The sequence below is a fragment of the Poecilia mexicana genome, unplaced genomic scaffold (assembly GCF_051168715.1).
Source record: "Poecilia mexicana isolate PSO_F unplaced genomic scaffold, ASM5116871v1 scaffold_4, whole genome shotgun sequence".
In the NCBI taxonomy this organism is placed as follows: domain Eukaryota; kingdom Metazoa; phylum Chordata; class Actinopteri; order Cyprinodontiformes; family Poeciliidae; genus Poecilia; species Poecilia mexicana.
In genome coordinates this window covers 22422126-22444317 of record NW_028263373.1, presented here as the reverse complement: position 1 = coordinate 22444317, position 22192 = coordinate 22422126, and the positions used below count along the sequence as shown (strand labels likewise).

The 22192-nt window shown below is 40.9% G+C and overlaps 2 protein-coding genes across 3 annotated transcripts in view; one reads left to right on the top strand and one right to left on the bottom strand.

Annotated features, from left to right (window-relative positions):
• Positions 1 to 12784, top strand: part of dennd1b (DENN/MADD domain containing 1B) — a 138473-nt gene extending 125689 nt beyond the window's left edge. For both annotated transcript variants that reach the window (XM_014999583.2, XM_014999582.2), the window contains 3 exons: positions 5087 to 5172; positions 5902 to 6127; positions 7045 to 12784. In XM_014999583.2, coding sequence (XP_014855069.2) covers positions 5087 to 5172; positions 5902 to 6127; positions 7045 to 7917 — 1185 coding nt within the window. In that variant the 3' untranslated portion in view covers positions 7918 to 12784. The remainder of the gene's footprint in view (positions 1 to 5086; positions 5173 to 5901; positions 6128 to 7044) is intronic.
• Positions 12785 to 13023: 239 nt separating this feature from the next.
• The window catches only part of crb1 (crumbs cell polarity complex component 1), a 31351-nt gene continuing 22182 nt past the window's right edge, over positions 13024 to 22192 (bottom strand). Inside the window, exons 12-13 of the mRNA XM_015012422.2 lie at positions 21676 to 21802; positions 13024 to 14238 (exon numbers count right to left, since the gene is read on the bottom strand). Of these exons, the coding sequence (XP_014867908.2) occupies positions 14020 to 14238; positions 21676 to 21802 (346 nt within the window). The 3' untranslated portion in view covers positions 13024 to 14019. The remainder of the gene's footprint in view (positions 14239 to 21675; positions 21803 to 22192) is intronic.

Genomic DNA, 22192 nt, shown 5'->3' with positions numbered 1-22192 from the left:
TGATGTATTTTCTTTTAGTTTTTTTATATTAGGAACATGTTTTGATAATTACAGAGGCTTATCTTTTAATTACGTCATTTTTTGTTGAATTCAAAGCCACCTTAACATTTTGACCTGCAGCACATTTTTTTAGCCCTGTTTAAATCCATAGAAAATTCATAATTGCTTAAAAATCAGCAGATCTGACCTCAAAGGCTCATGAAAATTGCTCTAAAAGAGTCTGGTCAGGGCATCTGTTGAATAAAAAATGCCTCTTTGATGTGATTTTTTTTCTTTTGTATTGATCTATTTCAATTATCAGGCGTAGTCTGCTCACAAGCATTGATAAAGACCTACAAGTTATAGGCCAGAGATGACAATATTCCCTTGATCAGTCAGTGTTGTGAAGGTGAAATACTAAAACATTATGTGTTGATTATGCCATACAGTATTTTATCTTCTGTTGTGAATTTGCCCTTGCTTTAGAATCTCATTTGTTTTTATGATTGATGTTATATTTTCACCCTTTCTGTGAATCTCCATCCTTTTGCCTCACACTTTTCTGCTGGTAATGAGTTTCCCCACAAAGGAGCAACAAAGAATATTTCTATTTCAAATGATCAAAGAAATACATTTTTGTTATAAAGCATCAAGACTAAGTTTTCCCATCATCTTCTGTTTAAAGGCATCCTGGCTTAGCGTGTGGCATAGCAGTACAGAGGTTTTCTGTCCTTCCAGGCTGCATGTCTCCCTGTTTAAATCCTGTGAATAAAGGCCACTAACATCTCCACATCTTAAAACAAAAAGACACTAAAACACAACTGGTACTTTTAGTAATAAATCTGAGACATTGAGGTATAAAGTGAAGTATTAAATTCCCCATTTTCTCTTGGAATGAAACATGCAAACTCTTTTGAGCAAAGTGTTTATTTTAGATTCAAAGCTCGCTCCATTTAATTGTGAATCAGATCTGGTTGTAAAAGACCGATGTGTGCACCTGTCATAAATAGTCTAAATATTTATTATGACTAGGGGACCCGGACTTTGATGGATTAATGGGGATAATCACACACTTCTTTCATGTGCAGTTGGATTCAAAACTACCTCTGTCAATGTATTTGCTGCAGGTTTTTTTCTCCTTAATATTTTATAGCCTATAGGAAAAAAATCTCAGTCAGCAGGTAATCTGGTATATCCTCAGAGGAGCATAATCACTGTTTCTCTACTTGTAATATTCTGGTATTTTTTATGCTTCTGTTAAAGGTCAAAATAATTAAAAATAGATACAAACAGGAAAAGAATTAACCTTCTGTACATTGATGAAGAAGCAAACATTTCAGATCTTTTCCATATTAGTCTTCTCTGCATATTCAGAAAAACCGAATTGAGTTACTGAAATAACTGTAGCGTTTCTGGGTTTTTTTTTTTTTTTTTTGCTTCTCCTGCTTCCCCCCTGACTCCTTCACTGCCTGAGCTCCGACTGTGTTCGGTCTTTACTTGTGGCAACGCGGCGCAGACGAAGGAACCAAGAGCCAGACAGACAGACGGAAACGGTGACATCTGTCAGTGGCAGCAGAGTGACGGAGGGAGAAAATGAGAGACAGGGAGGCATGGAGCGGGAATCGCTTTTTCATTTTCACCTTTCAGCTTCCCATTAGCCGACAGCGAGGAACTAATGAAGGAGCAGTATGATAATCTGTTGTTCTCCTATTTCGTGCTCTCCACTGCCCTGTCAGGCCTGGGGAGAAGTGGGATGGTGACAGAGCTGTCATGGCTTCAGCGGAGGGAGAAGCTCTTATTGTGAACGTCTGCATGTTTTTGTTATTGTTGTTGTTGACTTATTGTGAATCAGCTTCTGTCTGAGGTCTCTCACAGCCCTGGAGAGTCAGAGTGTTTTACCTAGTGGGTTTTACCAACATGAATCCACCATGTTTTTTTTTGTTTTTTTTAAAGAAAGCAAATGATCTAAACCAGCTGGTGGCGCTTCAGTCGTAAAATGCTTTGTTGTTGCAGCAGTTTAATCTTAAATGTTGCACCGCAGGGTCACGATGAAGAGCGGGAATGACAAATTGATAAAGCCGGGAAGTGAGGTCCCATCCGTTTACGGCTCCCCCTGGAACTTCCTGTCAGGCAGACGGCACCAGAGCTGTAACCGAGATCAGAGAGCCAGGCGTCGTGACCTGTGTCTGCTGGTGTTTGGGTTCACCTTGCTTTAATAAACACCTAAATGCAGAGGAGGGCCGGGGAGTGGGGGTTGAAACAAACAGTTTGCACTCCGATCACACGACACATGTAACCGTCATGTTTCTGTCTGAAGCGGACTCGTCCCCGCTGTCTCACAGGTGCATCTCCGCTCCGCCGGCCGGCCGGCCTGCCTGCCACGGCTGGCTGGCATGTCGGCCCGGGCCCCAGATTTACGGCTCTGACACAGGAACCCATTAAAGGCTGTTTAGGGATCCCAGGCCTGAGCCCCTCTGAAATCTCTTTCATTATAGCTCCAAGCTACCATGGAAGAGGAGCGGCTCGGCCAATCAGCGGTGCCGCCACATGTGTTCATGTTTAGCCTGATGGCTGAGAGGCTTAAGTGGCTACTGCACACATCTCCTTCACTGACTTTTATGGAGAAAGTGGCACTTTAACTCTGTGTTTTTTTGGTAATAGGGTGCGGATGTGATGGAGTGTGCGTGTTGGCGTGCGCGTCTCTCATGGCCGAACACGGGCCCTAAATGAGGGCAGCGCAGCCACACGTTACATTCCGCCTGTCTGGCTGGCACTGGTGCCACTAATCAGGACCAGCTTGATTCACAGTTACTCTCCCCCTGAAACTCGCCTCTACACACACACACGCACACACACACACACACACACACACACACGCACACACACACACACACACACACATTCATTCATCCATACAACTCTAAGCACACACACCATTCCCATCAATTCATACAAAGTTCTTCCTCACCTTCCTACATTTCCTTCTCTCCACTTTCCATTCATCGCCCTGTCTGCTGGTCACATGTTCGGTTGCCTTTGACTGCTTTTCTTTACCTTTTCACCTCGAGCTGGAGTCATTTTCTGTCTGAGGAGTTTCATTATTGTGTATTTGACGCTTCCAGAGTAACAGTGCGTGAAAAAAAACATGGAGGTGGAGCTAAGCGCTCTTAAAGATACCCAACCAGTGGTGTGTATAATCCTTATTAACAAAATGCACTGACAATAAAACCACATGTAGGTGCTGAAGTGTGGCAAGATTCTATAAAATTACGTTTTGAAAACAAGAAATAAGTCGCTAATTGTGCTTTATGTGAATTTGGGTTGATGACATCACAAGGGGCAGAAGAAAGAAGCCGGTCAGCTGGCATCAGTGAAGAAACTTTAGTCTTTTGAATTTTCTCTTTTGACATGTAAGGAGGAAAACCAGGAAAATAAATGATTCATTTCAGTATCCATCTTAGTTTTTGACAAAGCAGCTAAACAAGAGTTAATTTTGTCTAAATCATGTAATCCAGCTGAAGTGGACAAAGAGTCTGAAATTGAAAAGTGAAGAGTTAAAGCTTGGCTCATGCTACATCTTGGATTGGATGAAGAATATGTTTTATATGCGCCAGAACAAATGGAAGCACAAAGACACAAATGTAAGTCTGGCTGCCCGGTGATCCGTTTTGACCATAATGTATCAGAAAAATATGGCTGTAAATTATCACCAAGGAGCTTAGAGTTGTTATTAAACACCTTTGAAGATGGAAATTGAATTAAAAATGTGAATAAAGAGAAAAATTTAAACAATACTAATGAATCCAAAAGGACTCTGAGTTGCCTGATAGGATGTCACCAGAGGCAAAGTGGAGGTCAGATTTGATCCTGTGATAAATTTTCCTGAATGATAAATTGTCTCAGAAGTTATTGCAATAAACGATAATACTGTTGTTTGTAGACCATTTTCAAGTTAGATAGCGGTGATAGTGGCAAAATAAGGCAGGAACACTTCAAAGTCTAATAAACATTTACCACTGGAGCTGGAAAACATTTTAAATATCCAAAACAATTTAACAAAATATCAGAAACAATGAATAGAATGAATTATGAAGTCTCTGTAAACTAAACTGTCTAAACTAAACTAAAGCACCAGACTGAAGACTTTTGTCATCCAGTTTTTGGTAGAAAGAGAGAAAAGAGAAGAACAATAAATCAAGCAAATGGAAATTATTGAGTTTGTTTTAATTTATCCCTTATATTTCTACAAAGAACAGTTTAAGAAGTAGAGAAACAGACCATGGCGTTTTGTTCCAGTTTGATTTTACAGAAAAGTCTGTCAGCTTTAGAAAGATGCTTGGCTGAAGCTCCTGATTGTGTCTGAAGGAACCGCAGACTGGGGGACAGTTAGAGCAAAAGAAAACAGACACAGAAGGTGAGCAGCAAACACCAAAGAGTGTAAATTAGAAGATGAGAGATAGTGTTAACATCAGTGAACATGAACACATAGTGAGAGGAACATGTGCGTCGTAGTGGAAGGCATGTTAATAAGTGGCCTGGGGCAGATTTGGGCTCCCATGGGGGGGAGTCCTGCCCTGCTCTGTAAAGCTTCTGTCTCTTCCTTAACCCGCCCATTAAACACGGTACACAGGTGGCTTATTAAACCCACCGCGGCAGACAGCTACGCTCCACACTGATCACTCAGCTCTCTGCTGTGACAAATACAATCACATGTGCCGGTGCCATAATGCAAATGATCAATGCAGTCACCCGTGTTGCGGCGCTCAAGTGCCTTTTAGCTTCTACGTAATGCTGAGCTCGGCAAATTACTGCAGGGGATCTTAAAGGGCTTTCTTTTCCCCTGCAGATCCAAATTTGACAAATTTAGTCTCAACCCTCAGGGTCTGGACTCATTAAAACAAGATCCTTGTTCTCTCTTATGGGGACTCACCTGACACACACTTTTTTTTTCTGTAGTGTTATGAATCCCTCCATCTCTGCAGAACCCTGGTTATTATTATTACAGTGTAACCGAGACCCCCCACATCCCCTCGGGTCCACTTTTGTTGTGATCATATTATTCTGAGTGTGTAACCACATCCGCTTGCTTTGTTATTCTCATTAACAGCACAACTTAAACAAGTCTCCCATGAGCGTGGGCCCTCGAGATCTTGGCTATGGGCTCGACGATGATGAGTTGGACACTGCGAGCAAGTAAGTAGCTGAAGGCGACGCTTTATTTTTCTTTTCTGTATAAACAAAGATGCCAGATTAGGCAACTTTGGCTGATTGAGAAGTTGACTGCCTTTGGTCCAGACAGAAAGTCATATGTTTCTGTTGCTAAGGGTAACACTGCCCTCCAGTGGAGCCATTTGCTTACAGCATCATTTGATGGACACAGCTGCAGGGCTGCTGCAGCTACAGGTGCATTTCAGTAAATTTGTTTCAGCAAATCAGTTCAGAAAGTGCTCACTGTGGGGTTTTGGTCAGGCCAGTTTCCTGGGTCCAAAGTTTTCAGCACTGGCTTTGGACTGAAATAACCAGAGTGGACCAACACCCTGACTATAGAAAGTTAAGTTATTGATTTATTTTTATAATATTTATTTACACAACTCCCACTGAGATGCTAATTTTAGCATTTATCTTCTCATCTAACAACATATTTTGTTTCTCAGCTCCTGACAGAAAAGCCTTACTTTTATAAAAGCTCAAACATCTGTAAGCGTGTTATGGACACGCTTTGGGGTTTTTCTTCATATGACATTTAAACACTGAAAAATTTCTGATATTCTGCACAGCTGACATTTATCCTGACCTTTTGTGGTTATACTGGAATGGAAACTCTGTGCAGGAACCTTGCGTTAGTCACCTCTCTTATTTTTAATACATTACGTTAAATATAATTGTGCTAAGTGTTTTTATTTGTGTTTTTTTTTAATCCAGGATCTCCTCTGAAGACAGCGGCGAGGTCCATTCGTACACTGAAGACAGCGACGACTCGGACTCCTTCTATCCGGACATCGACCCGTCACCTTCCAGCCAGATGAACCTGCTGGAGGAAATCCTGGATTCTCTGACCACAACAACAACGGACCAAGGAAAACTCAGTGCTGCCAAGAGCTTGGACTTCTTTAGGTCCCTGGATGACTTGGATGACTACAAGGTCCAGGTATGCCAGACAGATTAATTTAATCTGTGAGAGAATGAAGATGCAAAACAAAGACTAGAAGTTATGGAGCCCCCTAGAGGACATGGGGGGAAATGTTTACTTTTGCGTTCCTGCGCAATTCTGTATTTTAGTCAGTTCTTGAATACAGAAAGTCTTTCTGCTACAATTTAAGGTTTTTCCATGTATGTCGATGTCTTGTTTGTGACTTATCTAAAGTTTTGTAACATTTTCTTTTTGGTTAAATGCACCACAAACTTACGTGCAAAATGACAGAGCAAAACAGATCAAACATGGACTTTCCATCCCTACTCCAAAACATAAACATGACAGAAACTTTCTGCAAGAAAGAAGGAATACATCCAAACTGTTTTGACTCTTTGAGTTTTTTTTCACAAGGTAATTTTGCCATTTGACGGTTTTGTTTGTCTGTTACCTGAAGGGTTAAAAAGACATTTTAATGTGGAGTCCCATCTTCACTGGAAGACATTATATAAACAAACTTTAGTAGATAGATTTTAAACTATTTTTTGCACCAGAGTGAAGAGTGAACATGTTTTCATTGAGGCTTTAAAGGTGAACATATGTAGAATTTTAAAATGACATTTGTCATCAATGTGACTGTAGGAATGAGGGTGTATTTGCTAGTTTATTGCGAAGGAATGTAATCGTTTTGTACGGACATGAGGAAAGAAGTTGAAGCGCAGAGAGGATAAAATGTTTTGTTAAAATGGACGTATGTAAAAATCCAGGAATGATTCTTAAATGCTTAAGTTTACATTTTTATGTCTAACAAAACATAAGCTCTGTGTTTGGTTCATCATTTGGAGTGACTGATATAAAACACAACTTACAGACTCTTAGAGTGCAGATGCATTTTCATTTTTGTAATTCCTGTTTGTTTTTTTTACCTCCTCCAGTCAAAGCCATCTCCTTGCAGCCACTCCGCAGCTGCAGACGACAGCAGCTTTGACGGCGGCGCCGATCATGGCGGATGGAACATGGGCCAGGATGACAGCGCCGTCCATGGGAAACACCTTCCTCCATCCCCACGCAGGCAGCCCAACAAAAGCAGCCTGAAGAGGTCCGGAAACCTCGCAGCCTTCTCTGCAGTGACCCCCTGCTCCGCTTCTCCTCCTTCTCTAGATGCCAACGGCACCAAGTCGGATCCTCCTCCCCTCTTCTCCTCCAAGTCCCGTCCCAATTCCCACCTCATGCCTTCGGGTCGACCTCCAGGAGACCACCGGTTGTCCTATTCCCCCCTGCTGCTCCATAAAGTTACACCCCCATTCTCACCTGCGGCTCAGCCAGACTCTTCTCCGGAACTGACCAGCCGGAGTCGCACCATCTCAGACCCTCAGCGCAACTCCGAGCCCTCCCAAACCCAGAACCAAACCGGGTCCACCGGCATCCTGAGGAGAAAGGTCATGTCCAAAGAGATGGTGAAAAACTTCCACGAGCGGTCGGTCCGGAGGCAGCGCAGCAGAGGAAACCATGACAGCCAGACGAGCCCAACGAAGAGCAGCCAGGTCCAGGTCCCCTGGAAGAAGGAGGAGGAGGAGGAGAGGAAGGAGGAGAAGGAGACTCCCAAAGACAAGCTGCTGGGCTTTGGGCTGTGTCTGGGTCAGTGTGAAGGCTCGGAGACGGCTGGAGGGCCGGACCCGGGCCTGCTGGAGGAGATAGAGTCCATGTGTTGCCTCAGCTCATCGCTTCACAGCAGCCTGCATCTCTCTCAAGTCCACTGCAGCAACAGCCACCATCAGGTCCAAGGAAAAGCCACAGAGAAGTCCTAAAGATGACAGGAAAAGGAAAACTGACTCAGGTTCCCGTCCTCTGTTACAGCTGATCAGCTGATAAGGGAACGTTATGAACAAACCTAATAAGGGCCAAAACAAACAAAAAGCCTCAGAGCAAAGAGCTGGTCGCGCTGAATGGAAGCACTGCAGAGTTCTCCATCTGTCCTCCATCTACTGGAAGAGAAACTTGGTCAAATAAATTATTTTACATAAAGAATACCTCACAAACATGGTGGAGAGTGAGTGAAATTATAAAAAGCATCCAATTATGATTCAAATCAGGAATACATACTGATAAAAGGTGGAGTAAATTTAAACATGCATACATTTACTAGATATTATTGATGTTTAAACTTAATCTATAAAATAAATAAGATGCATGAGAATAGGTGGAGATTTCTGCTTAGTTTCAGTTCAGTTTTTTCTTCATCTGTCTGCAAAGATCTGAACACTAGAGATGCACTGATCACCATTTCCAGGCCGATACCGATTTCTGATCCTCCTCCAGGTCTGAACTGTCGAAACTGTTTCGTTTTTCTGAGGACCATAACACATAAAAGACAAATAAACATCCTGCAGGTTATTTTATAGAGGTGTTGTTATAAAATATGGCTTATTCTACGTTATGCTTCAAAGCAAATATTACTAAACATTATCTGATTTTAATAAACTAAAAGTGCATGGTTATCAGTTGACATTCTTACATTTTGTTGCATTTAATAAAATGTAAAATGCAAAATCTTTTACATTTTAAAGACTCAAAAATCTCATTTTTGAGTCTTTGGCCTGGAAAATTGGCTGATTCCAACGTCCAGCCGGTCGATCGGTGCATCTCTACTCAGCACTTTAGCTTCATTTATTTAATGTCAGTGCTTTGCAAGGATTTCAAAGGGCCAATTTCCCCTAAACACAACATTATGTTTCGTTGAACTCTGTGTTCTGAACATTTCATGCTAAAAATTTGCACTCGTGGATTAATTTCTGATAATCACCCGTTACTACCTTGTACTAAACTGCAAAACCAGCAAGATGCACAATGTCCACGCAGGCCTTTGAAACTAATTAAACTCTGTTGGATTCGTGATTTTGATCACCATGCCTTAAGCGGACATGTGATTTGTTTTGATACTGATGTCTTAAACTTTAGAAATCACTGCAGGTACTTTCTAATCAGAATCCTAAACACAGCAGTTCACATTCACAGAGAAGTAGATGTTCTTGATGAGTTTTGCGTTGTTTTTGTGCGAATGTTACTCCTACCTGTTAAGACTAAATACCTGATGAAGCAAAGAGTCGCATGACTGAGAAAAGCCAGAGATTTTACTTCATTTTTCTGTATGTTTCTGTTTCCATCGGCCTTTTGCTGCTCTTAGCATGTTTCTCAACGCCGGCTTTACAAATTGAGAACAGTTGTTGGCGAACTTTGAAGGATGTTGATGAACCCAATCCCACAGTCGGTCCAAAACAAGCTCCGTTCCCGTTATTCCACCTCTCTGTGCTTTTTCCCTAACCTCTGTGTGGCACTTTGCCTTAAGGCTGTTTACGCTCTGAAGATATCAACCACAAAATGGGTCATGAATAGCAGGAATATGTCGTGTTGAAGTTTTTGAAAGATTAATTTAAACTGTGTGGAATCTTGTTGACAGGTACCATGCTTTTGTTTTTCCTTTTTTTTGGTCTCTTTTCCTTTCTTTGTGTTTTAATAGGAAATGCAACCTCTGTCTGACTAGGAAACCCTCTGCACTGTACTGCAGTGGAGGACGATTGTACTGTAATGAAGCAATATACTGCAGGTCGCTGCGTGGATGAAATGTGTTCAGGGTCTAAAGTATTTTTATAAGCGTCTCTCCTGTGGAGAGAAGCATCAGCATCCAGGGATCCCGGCTTCGTGTCGTTCTCTGCGTCACCACAAACCCAGAGGAAGAGAAAACGCTTTCGCTCGCTCGGGTTGGGATTACTACATTTATGGTCCGTTGTTCTTATGATTTATGCCAGACGCCAGTCGCTGTGGCAGTTTAATAGCGGCTGTTTCTCCACTTCTCGAGTGCTGCTCTGCGTTAACGATTTGCCCATAAAGTCTTTGGCGTGCTTCTAAAAAGCTAAAAAGAATCAGTCATGGTAATTCCAAGAATGGTTAAAGACAAAGAAAAATACAAAGTCCAGAACAGTTTCTGCACTGGCCTCGCTCACTGTAAACACTTTAACAAACTTGTGTACTATGCAAATATTTAGAAATCTTAAAAGAGGCCAGTTTTCTTCACCACTCGGGTAACTGGGAATGTCCCAGTGAGGAATTATTTTCCTCCCTGATAGTAATCAGTAGCTTAAGATTACGGCATTTGCTGCCACAGAGTCTGAGCCCAATAAGTCTTGAAATAATAACACACTCAAGCTTAAATATGCCGATTCGATCGGTTTTGTGATTGTGTCCAACATAACTCACTCATCAGTGATGTGCCAGACGGCAACGGCTATTTTTATCCAACCGGTTTTTAAGCGTCTGTAATGTTTTACTCCTGCTTATGATGGCCATTGCTTGGTCCGGTTTGCTGAGATGCTAGGCTAACACTAGCATGTTTAACCTGGTTTAGTAATTTATTGATACATTTGACAGCTATCCAATCCCAAATGGACTTTGTTGATGAGATCTGACTACAGTTACAGAAGTTGACAAAGCCACGTCTTGCTCCTGCTGATGAGACGCTCATCTGAAGTCCTGAAGTGCTCGGCTAATGCTAGCATGTCTAAACTTTGCTTAACCAGTCCTCTAAAGCTGATTCTGAAGTCAGTTCTGACTGAACTTGCTAAATGCGGCTCACATTTTATTCCTGCTGATGATTTGTTTTTAATGCATAACAGTTTGCTGAAGTGCTAGGCTACTGTTAGCTAGTTTATTCTTTGTTTTGCTTTGTCTTGACTATGTGAAACATATTTCAACCCTATTTGAGTTTGTAAAGTTACAGCTACACTCTTCAATAAAATCACTTCTTGCTCATACTGACAACTTTTTCATGCTAGTTTAACGCGCATGTTTTCTGGTTACATATTTGGTGGTGTTGACAAAATTTACAGAGAATTGTTTTCTTGAATTACAAACTTAAAACAACATTCATTTTAATGTCTAGTGTTTCCGCTGTTCTCCTCAACATTGACAGATGTCTGTATGCTGCACATAACGCAGACTGGAACAAGCAGCATCCAATACAGTCTCTATTTGACTCTGAACGTCGTTGCAAAGGCTGAAAGGCGCTTCATTTTGGAGATTAAAACTGTTTTGCAAACTGTGCACATGAAAATAGGTGTTGAGTTTTAAAAATCAGCAGCATGGTTTGCTAGAAGCGGCGCTGTGGTACCGGGAGTCGAGTCGGATACAGATTATTGGAAATGCTGAGATCAGGAGCCCATCTCTTATAAAGACATCCATCCAACAAACACAAAACAACTTTTAACATGTGTGAGTTGACCTTTACGGATGTAGTGTGCTGTGTGCCTTATGCAGAACGTACCCCTCTGTGTAATCACAACATGGCACTAATTTCTAGACCAACTTTATTGTGGTAGGAACAGAGCATGTTGGGTTTTAATCAACAGGAAATCCCCCAAAATGAACTCTGGTGTCTTGTTCTCACGGCTGTGGTGAGTTTTAGTTTTTTTCTCTTCTGCGTTGGGGTTCGGAAATCTTCCTGCTCATATTTAAAATAAAAAAATAACTTTTTTTTTTGTTCTTCTTTTGTAAACTGAATACTTTCTCTGATTGTACTCATAGCTTAACTGCTTGTATAGTTTGTGTGCATTTTTTTTCATTTCACTTTAACATCTTCCTTTGAATGGATTGAATTAAAATATATGTATAATTTTCAGAGGAGTTTCTCTAGTTGTTTTCATATGGATAAAAAAATTATTTTCAACTGAATAGATGTGTATTTTTTCTGGCTTGAATATATTTTACATGGATTAAATATATGAAATGTACGTTTATGATTGGTGTTGCATATTGTAAAGAGATGACACCTGAGCTTTGAATGTTGGAGATGTTATTTTTGGAAAACGAGGAGAACATTAAGAAATGTCCCATGTAGCTGTAATAACGGTGCAGAAGGATGTGATGACTTCTGATCAGAAGAAACGGAGGCTGATGGTTGTTTGTACGTGATGCAGTGCTCAGTGTGTAACCTGCATGTTGGTACTGTACACTCTGTCGTGTATCTGTCCTGTTGGTACTCATATTATTTCAGTATTTAAAGCCTCCATAAAATCTGTGTAATTCTCTCCGTGCTTCACATTAAATTAGAAGTCGCCCGCTGCACATTTTTCCTGTCGGGAAACAGATTTCTGCTGTTTTCTTGTTCCGCTCTGCGTCAGATTAGGGCGCGCTGTGGGAGGACGGGCCCACTTAAAAGCTTTAGTGACTTAGGTCCTGAAACCGAGACGGATTTTACATTTCAGGGTTAAGATGACACTGTGTAATGCTCACGGTAATTATATAGTTTTTGTTTTATAATTACAGGTTTGGAGTGGGGGGGGGGATGTCTGATGTAGCAGCTTTACAAACATTAACGTCATTTTTCCTGTCTGTATTTGAAGCCAGTGTCAGTGTAGTGACCGTCACGCTGAATGTTAGTCAGCAACTTTCTTCAGATTGGCCTCTTCATCAGGACTAACTCTTTGGTTATGATGTTTTCGGTTTTGTTTTGTTATTTTTTGTAATCTCTTTTTCTATTTTTTTGATGGTGTGCACTTTTGCATGTGCTCATCGTGGCTGTGTCACAGCTGAGGTCAATCTAATGTGCTACTGATGAGTAACCTGGTACAACAGCACACAATGTACACACTGTGAACGGGAAATAAACAATGTTTCATGCTCTGCCGTGTTCAGACTGAATTTCTTTGAACATACACCTTCCTTTGTGTCTTTATTTGGATTTTAAATGTTGACTTTAATATTTAATGGAAGGGGTTTAGCAAAACAAAAGTTAAAATTTAGATCTTTGCATGCGTAAATATATTAAAATTCATTTTTGAAAACATTTAAATTGCTTAAATGCATGTTTTTCGTCTTTTTTTAAAATAATCTCATTTAAATAATCATCCACCTTATCCATGTCATAATTTGTGGCAGTTTGGGCCACAACAAAGAGCTTTTTATTATCTTAACACTTGACAGACAATAAATCAATAAACATTCTAATCAATTGACACAGAAATAAAGTAACAAAGTTTAAAAAAACTTTTTAAAAGAACATTTATAGGCATTATACAGTGTAGAAATAAAGTTTAAGCAATTATTGGCCTGTTTGAAGCACTTGAGTTTTTTTACACTTTGAATCAGTTCTTTAAAGAAAATTGTTCCCTAAAAAAATAAAAGCTGAAGCACTAATTGAGAATCACACAATCAATTTAGTCATTGTATATTTTAGTGGCTTAGATCTTTACAGATGTGAAAAAGAGGGGAAAACGGATGCAAAGGTCCTAAAATTGCAAATAAATTCCTAAACAGTGTAGCATGCGTCTAAATCAGCTGTTTTCTGATCCTCCTAAACTTGATTAAGTGACAAGAAATCCTAATAAAATACATTAAGATTAAAGTGTATTTATTTAATGCATGTATTCTCACACATTTATCTCATAGATGTGTTCAATATAACACCAGTTTAACATCTCTAATCAGAACAAAAACTGTTTCTCATTGTTGTTATACCTCTAAAAGGAAAATAAAGTGTATGCTGCATATGTGTTGTGCCCCTTTTACTCTGACACCCTTTAAAAAAAAGTGCAACCAACTTATTGCATTAAATAGTAAAATAAGTTGAAATTTGTGATTCTAACCTGACAAAATGAAAAGAAATCATGAATCCTTAAGATTTCCTAGAACAAAGTAGGAACATTTTCTGAATTTAAATAAACACATTAAACAGAAATACATTCAGAGTGTGCACCTAAAGCTGACCTGCAGCATGCAGGAGCCTGGATTCAGTCATTTGCATGAAATGTTTCACTCAATGAAAGCAGCAGCAGTGTGAAATGTTTCCATGCAGGCTGTGAATCCGTTCTGGTCCATCTGCTTCTCTCAGGTTTGTCTCCAAATCCAACACCTGGATCTCATATGAGTCTCTCCATCGGCGGCGGCTGCGTGATGCTCCACATCTCCACCCGGGATCCGTCTTTCTCCTGCCGGCTGGGGCTGTAGGTGCCGTGGGTGGCGCGTCGATTCAGAGCGGACACCAACCCGACGGAGGTCAGGATCAGCACCAGAAGCAGGAGGACAGATGCCAGGCTGATGGACAGCAAGAGGTTGGAGGTCAAACTCTCAGAGGTCAGCTGGAGGGACAGAGGAGTCGCATGTGATTTATTTAAGTAAGTCATATTTTTTTGGATGCTCTTACACTCATTTTTTTTCCTCCCCTCACACTTTTTCCTCCCCTGACTCCTTCACACTACACCAGGCGCTCCACGCGCGCTGCCAGCGTGCTGATGGATGTGTTTCCCAGCTCAGCAGGTGGGTTGCGACCACCAGAAGCCTGGAGCTGCCGCGGCCTGAAACCTCCCTCCGTCTGCCGCCTCTCACGCAGCTTGGCTGCGACGAGCGCCAGCCCCAGCATCGCCGCTATCGCCAAGCAGACCAGACACGGTGCCAGCACTGCAGCCACCCGCGAGCTGTGTGGAGCACGCGCCGTCTGTGAGGGATCACAAACACACACACACACACACGCATACACACATACAGCCAAGATGCTGCCTGATGATCCCGTCCTATCAGAACTGGCACCACGATCCATTGTCCCCAAAATAGCTCCCACAAACAAACACCAAAGCCCTTTAAAGCCGGAATAAAAGCGAAATCTGATTCGTCTGAAATCTGCTCCTAAAAGGCACAGAGCATCTTATTGTGGAACCAGAGACCCTGAAAAAACTAAATGTATGAAGGAAATAAATCACAATTGGTCTTTAATTCGTTTTCATGCCAGATAAGTAGTAAAAAATAACCTTTTCTGAAACATAGTAGCTCTTGAGGCACGCCCACTAATGCAGCAAAATACTTTTTAAAGCGGCGGTATTATGTATTTTCCAGGCACATAGAGCCATTTTATAACACAATCAAGTAACTATGCTACTTTCAAAATACTGCATATATTAAATATCCCTTAAAAATTTGACTTTGCAATTTAACACTTTGAAATTTTTTGGCTCTGTCTCTTTAAGAAGCTCCTGCTCTTTCAGACTCTCCTTCAGGATGTCATCACAACATTAAGTAATTATGCCTTTAACAGCATTTTTACCAGCGTTTCAGTCAGAAACACAGCAGATGCGCAGTTCCACCAGATGTTTGCTAATTCCTGCTGGCTAGTCTGAAGGAGCTGAGTGAGGGAGCTGTGGGGAAGGCTTGCTCTGTGAGGCAGAAACTCAGCTGCAGGCTGCAGCTGGAAGGAGGAGCTTCTGGAAAAGACGGCCATCAGTGGGACCAAGCATTTTGCAAATCTGAATGGTTGCCATGGGAAATTCAATAATTTCTCAAACATGCATGAATGAAACAAAGCAACACTCCAGGTATGGCTTTGATGAGGGAATAACATTATATCATGATGTAAGGCTAAAAAAATAAATTATTTTACATAATACTGGCCCTTTAAATAATATTTCCAGTAACCAATATTTTTTCCCAGAAGGCTGAGCATGGCTCCATGTTATAAAGCATTGCAATGTCTATCTTAAAGAATATTTCTATTAATGTTTTTGTCACAAATGATCATTCTCCTCCAAATACAAGCAGATTGGCCTCATCATGGCACGCTCATATATGACAGAGTAGGATGCCGGTCTGCTGAGTCTCAAAGCCATTGCTTTGACAATATTTCTCTGAATTTTGTCGTATTTATAGAATTGAACCGCCTTATAAATCTTCACTACATGAACTGAAATCGTTACTTTTGCCTCAGGTAGACGTGGGTTATGAACGTCCCACATGTAGCTCTTTTCTCTTTCTTGAGCTGTTTTACATACTTCTCTCTGCCGGAGTTGAAAATAAAAATGACTATTACAAGCTACAAGGTTGGAAACAACTGAAAAATACACAAAATGATGATTTGTGCCTTTTAAAGCTTTGCAGCACTTTGATCTTTGCAGACAACAAACCACCACCTGGAAATGATAACATTCTGCAGAGAACACTGGAAAAAAATCTTACCAAGAGTTTTTAGTGCAATTACAAATGCAAACTTGAACTAACTTACAAATAACTTTTCAGTGAGCTATAGAAACTTAATATTGATAGACTGGCACATTACTTACAACATGGGAAAAAAATGTCTTGCTAAAAGTGAAATAATTTGCCAGTGGCACTAATATTTTCTTAATTCAATATAAACTTAAAACAAGCTCCTAGATCTTGCTTAAAAGTTACTTGTAAGTTAGTTTTGTTGAATTTCAAGTGTACTAATATATTTGCAGTAGAAACCAGACCAAAAACACTTTAAAGATTCTGTGTTTTCCTAGTGAAAAGCACAAGTCCTGACAGAAATCACAGTGAATTAAGGAAATCAAAGCCCCTAAGTGCTGCGGCGGAGTAAATATTAGCTTTTCATTAACCAGCAGTAGAAAACATAGCAGCACTTACACCAGTGGTTGTGGTTGGTGTCACTGCTGTGACTCTCTGAGTCGCTGCTACAAGGTTACAACAGCGTTAGCAGCTGTAAGTCTCCACAACACTTCAATTCCCTGCTGACAGCATCTTCACAACTAAAAGCTTCTTGCTGAACTTGGCAGGTTACACAAAAATAATCTCAGAAGTCAGCAAACTTTACACTGAGCAATCAACATGGAAACATACTGTAATTCTAATTTAAAATACAACCATCCGTATCCCGAGGCAAAAAATAACCCTGGCGCTCATGCTTGACGCCGTAGACATGAGAGTTTCCTTCCCCCTGCTACAAAGTTCTTTGTTGACTCTTGGAAAGTGCTTACCTGTCACTGCAGCACAGTTGGCTGTCAGAGCGAGTGTGACACAAGCGAGCCGGAGCAGCCTGCAGCCAGGACCTGCCATCAGTCACCGAGTGCCTCAGACGCAGACACAGAGATGTCTAACTAACCAGTCTCTGAGGTGCAGAGCGAGGCCACCCTGAAGCCTCTGCAGAGCTGCTCCGCACACAGCAGAGACGGCAGCGATGCTTCCCTGCTGTCAGCACTATCAACCTGCTCTGCGTGTGTGTGTGTGTGTGCGTGTGCGTGTGTGTGTGTGTGGGCGTGTGTGTGTGTGGGCGTGTGTGTGTGCCTGCCAGATAAGCTGCCCTCATACGTTCCTGTGAAGCAGACCGAACTTCTGTGAATGCCACCAGCTCTCTGCTGAAACTGCACTTCAGCACCAGATGCTGCTTTTTCCCTTTTTCTCCCCTTGTCTCTCTCTCTCTCTGTCTCTCTATCTCTCTTTCTCTCTCTCTTTTTTTTTCTTTTTTTGCTGGCAAAGCACATTTCTTCCTCTACGCTTCTTTTGCTCTCAAAGGATGGCCACATCAGTGCCAACAGTGAAAAACCACTTCCCCCGTTTCCTCCCTGCTGTGCTTCCCCACTGTCAGGGCTACCTGTGCCTCCAAAGGACACACAGACGCACACACACATGCCTCAACTTAAAAAAAAAAAAAATGTTGCAACGACATGATGACGGGTGCAGGTTGAAAGGAGATGGGTGCCACTATTGGTGCACTTTACTCTCAAAAGGTCTGTATAGATTTTGTAAATGTGTGAACTGTGCTAAAGAAGCATTTTCTCTTGTGCTAATCAGGTTTACTAATCAATCAGCCAGATATAGGAACCTTGTTGGCTCCTGATTGGTGAATAGCAATTTAAATACTGAAAAATTCTCTACCTATTTGCTAAATGCACTAAAAGTTTGTCAGGAAGCACATCAACCAACCACAAGCTTCCTGAGTTTTCTTTTACTCAATGCATAAACCCAGATAATGTTCTATTCTTTTTTTCATCTTCTGTTGGTATGTGTGCTTCATCACTTCTCACAGATTCTTAATTGGTGTTAGATCTGGACTTTGACTGGGCCATTCTAACACATGGATGTGCAATAATCTACACCATGTGTCAAACCCGAGGCCCTGGGGCCGAATCCGGCCAGCCATAACTTTTTATGTGGCCCTCTAGACTCCAGAGGAACTCATAAACAGAACCCTCAAGATAACTGTCGTGTGCTTAAATGTTATTTCAATCAGTCAAACCAAAGTTTGTTTTTTATCTATATGCTGCCAAACTACATCAATGTAAAGAGATGTTCGATATTATCTAACTCTAAGAGTGAAGACGGATATTTATTTAGATTAAAGCGTTTTGTTTTTGGGTTCTTCCACAAGCGGCCCTTTGAGGCCATCCATGATCTTTGTCTGAACCGTTTCACTTTACCTCTGGCTGAATGTTGAGGGTCGTCGTCCTGCAGGAACAAGAACTTTCACTAACGGGTTCTGTTATGATTGTCCCAAAGTTTAGCCACATCCATCTTCGTATGCAAAAGAAACAAATCCTCACATCCAACAGACTGTGGTAACTACATACACTTACTGAGTTACATTTACTTGGAAGAAATAGAAGTATTTTTATTACTCTGTACTTTTTACTTTTGCTTGAGTAGTTTTATTGTGAAGTATCACTATATATCTCTACTCATTGAATGAAGAACAAACTCCTTCCAGCCAAAAGTTCACCAGACAGACAGACACCTGCAGTTTTTGTTAAAGTTTCATAAGTTTTCTTTTGAAATAAATTGAAAAAATGTTTCTTTTGCCTGATTTTGTTAATTTGTACTTATGCTATTTATACTATTTATTATTATTCTGGTCTATAAGATACCAAAATGTCCAAATAACTTTATATTTTTGGTCCGTGTGATTATGTAATTTTTCTCTCTCATGTTTTCTCCATCAGTTGTGCAAACTGCAAACAGGACTTTTGGTGGACCCTTTTTTTCTAGTTAAATCACTCACACATGCGATTATAGCGCTGGATTTATGGGTAAAGATAGGTACACTGCGCACTTTTCAGATTATTATTCGTAGAAAAGTGTTGAAAACCAAATGTAATTTTTCCTACAGTTCCTATTTTGAGTTCTTACACAGAAAATATCAAATGCGCTGAAGTTTGTTGCTGTAACGTCACACAGAGAAGAGATAAACTGTTTCCTAACTGTGTGCTGTGCATGTCGGCAGCGTGCATCTGAACCCGAGCTATTCTGGGATCAACATCTTGTTAAAACGGATTAACTGTCTATCTTTGATGTCATGGTGTACACCTGAGAACAGTAAACACACACACACACACACACACACACACACACACACAATGGCCAACAGGAAGAAAATCAATGAGCTGATTTTGGTGTTCAGCGCAGATTGTTTTGAAAATGCAGACAAATAAATAACTACAGAAAAAATGAGTGAAGAGACATTAAAAGAGGACAGAGAACAATTTTTCTTGATTTTGTTTTATTAAACAACACAGAAGATGGATAAAGACGGGACACACAGACAGAATATGATTGACGAACATGACATTACACTCGCACCCTCGTGACGTCCTAAAATTCAAAGCACACATGAAATCTACCATGAAAAGCGTCCACGTCCACGTCTGCGTCGGCGCTGACCACGGCCGCGCAGGAACACTTCTAAACGTACGGCTGAAGCAGAGCCGCCGAGAATTTAGTAACTCAAAATATCTTTGGCTCAGACAGAAAGGTTTAGATGCAGAAAACTTCGTCTTTGGTGCAGAACAACACTCAGCAGTCAGTCAGTCACGAGCCGCTCTGAACGCACATCAAGAACAAGCGAGACATCCGGGGCCCTGCAGGAGCTCTTGTAGCTACAGCTCTATTTTTCAGAGTTCACAAATTCATCCGTATACAGCTTCCAAACCCCAAAGTTCAGACGAGACTGACAGCTTATCAGGTAGTGGGAATTGTATAAATAACTGGGATTTTGTATCATTCCTCCCTGAAAATGTGTTTTCTGAACGCAGGGCGTGCTTCTCTTTACATCTAACTTAAGACTTTTACGTCATTGGACAGACGGGAAACAGACTGCCAGAAAGTTCAAGGTGATCATTAACAAAGTAAACGACTATTTCTAATTTAAAGTCCTCAAATAATGCAACAAATATTCTTTGTCACTTCTGTTAGTTTCTCTAAGTTACCCCCCTACTGAAGGTCATTACACAGTTTGACTCTTACAGAACAAGTTATGGTCAGGTTTTTTTGTTTTGTTTTGCTGTAAAACTTTAAGACAAAATCTAGTCGCCAAACCCAAACCTTCCAGTTCTGTTCAGCAAGTCTCAACAGAACAGTCTGTTTCTGTTCCCTTTTTATTTACAAGTTTTTAATCAAATTCCACATTCAAAAGTAGAAATTAATTAATTCCTGCTGAGGATCTCAATACTTGAGCCTCCCGATCCAAATAAACACAAATCTAAATAATTTGTGTTTTTGTTTTGTGTTCAGTTCTGCCCACCTTTAAAGTTTAGATTTTGTTAAATCCTTTTGCAGTGAACCATACTTCATTCCCAGCCGTGTTTTCGTTACAGCTGTACGTTACTGAAAACCAAATTCACCGCTGCAGCAGCATCTTTAAAGGACTCTGTTCTCGGTGAAGCCTGAGCAACAAAAGGAAAAAAGTTTTGGACGTCTCTGGATCCCTGAAATCTCGTAGGAAGCAAGTTGTGCTTGGCGTTACTTTTTGAAGATTGCAAATCAAACTGGACCAGCTGTGCAAACCTTTGATGCTTTTCTTTAAAACTTTGCTCATATTTGTCTACTTAGAAGAATTTCACAACATTCTGATTACTGACACTGAAAAACATCAACCATTGATCCAGCTGCACACGGAGGCCCTGATTCACTAAAGCACTGCTCTCCTTTCGCATCTAATTCACAAAACGTCTGCAACGGAATATTTGCACTGTCAGCAAAAAGCCTCTCTCCTGCAACGATGCAGTCTGGTGTCACGCATCCCTTTAGAGGAAATGGTGCCCACATTTACTGTACTGCATTTTTTTTTACAATTCATAAGACAAGTGAGGAGAACCTGAAATTGTTGCAAACTAATTTTGTAATTTATGAAGACATTGCCAGGTAAGTGCACAATTTTCTGACAAATTTGATAAAATTTAATGCTTAAGGAATATTACATTCAAAGAAAAATCAGTTAAGTCAAAATCTGTGAATAAGATTTGATGCCATCTTACATAAAGTAAAGATCTTTATTGAGCGACTGCATCCTGACCAAGAACCTGATTTTAGCTTTAGTGTCTCTTTAGTGCTACTTGCTTTGTGATTTAGACACTGAAATAGAGGCGCAGAAGCAAGACAGAGTCTGTGAATCAGGACATATGTGCTCATCCTTTCATGGACAAACAAAACAAGTTTCGTAAGCACCGACTATAAATAAAGTGCTGCTGATCTGAAAGGCACAGAATCACTCTGCAGTCCCAGAAATCAAACCACAGATGTCCCTAATCTTTCTCGGTGCTAGCCAAAATAAACGTCCATTCTCATCCCAGACATCCCTGACAGTTACTCATTCAAATGCAGACATTTTCCTAAAGCGTCTGGAAGATATTCACAGCCCTTCCACACTCACTCACACACACTCAGTCGTTTGCTCCCCAGTCCACCTCTGGCCCGTCGTCCAGCCTGAGGATGAGGTAGGACAGCAGCTGGAAGAGGTTCTGCCACAGGAGAATCGCCACATAAAAGTAAATGTCGCTTACGTCCGTCTGACACACGTCTCCAGCGAAGCTCATGTCGCACACGCAGACGAACCTGTTGACCAGGTTTCTGCAGTAGCCACCATTCAGACACGGGTTGGACTTGCACTCGTCCACATCCTGCTCGCACCTAAAGACACACGACAACACAAAACAGTGTGCAACTCATGTTTATATACACATTTTTCTTTATAAATTGCACACTAACAGGTATTTAGATGGCAGTGGAAAATGTAACTGTGAACAGACACCATATGTGCTTTTTGGTGAAATTTGCTGGCTTCTACCGACTCCTGACTGGTTCTCAAACACCACCTGATCTTATTTTAGTTTTGCTAATTTAGTGACTTAGTTTCTGTTATTTTTTTTCCTCAGTGAGCGAGTTTGACTTGGAGACACTCTCTTTCACAACACAACTGTTCAAATGTGACTGGCAGCAGATATTTACCTGATTCAGCTCATTTATTATGCAAGTAATGGAAAACCACAGGACATTCACACATCCGTTATATCTGAGCTG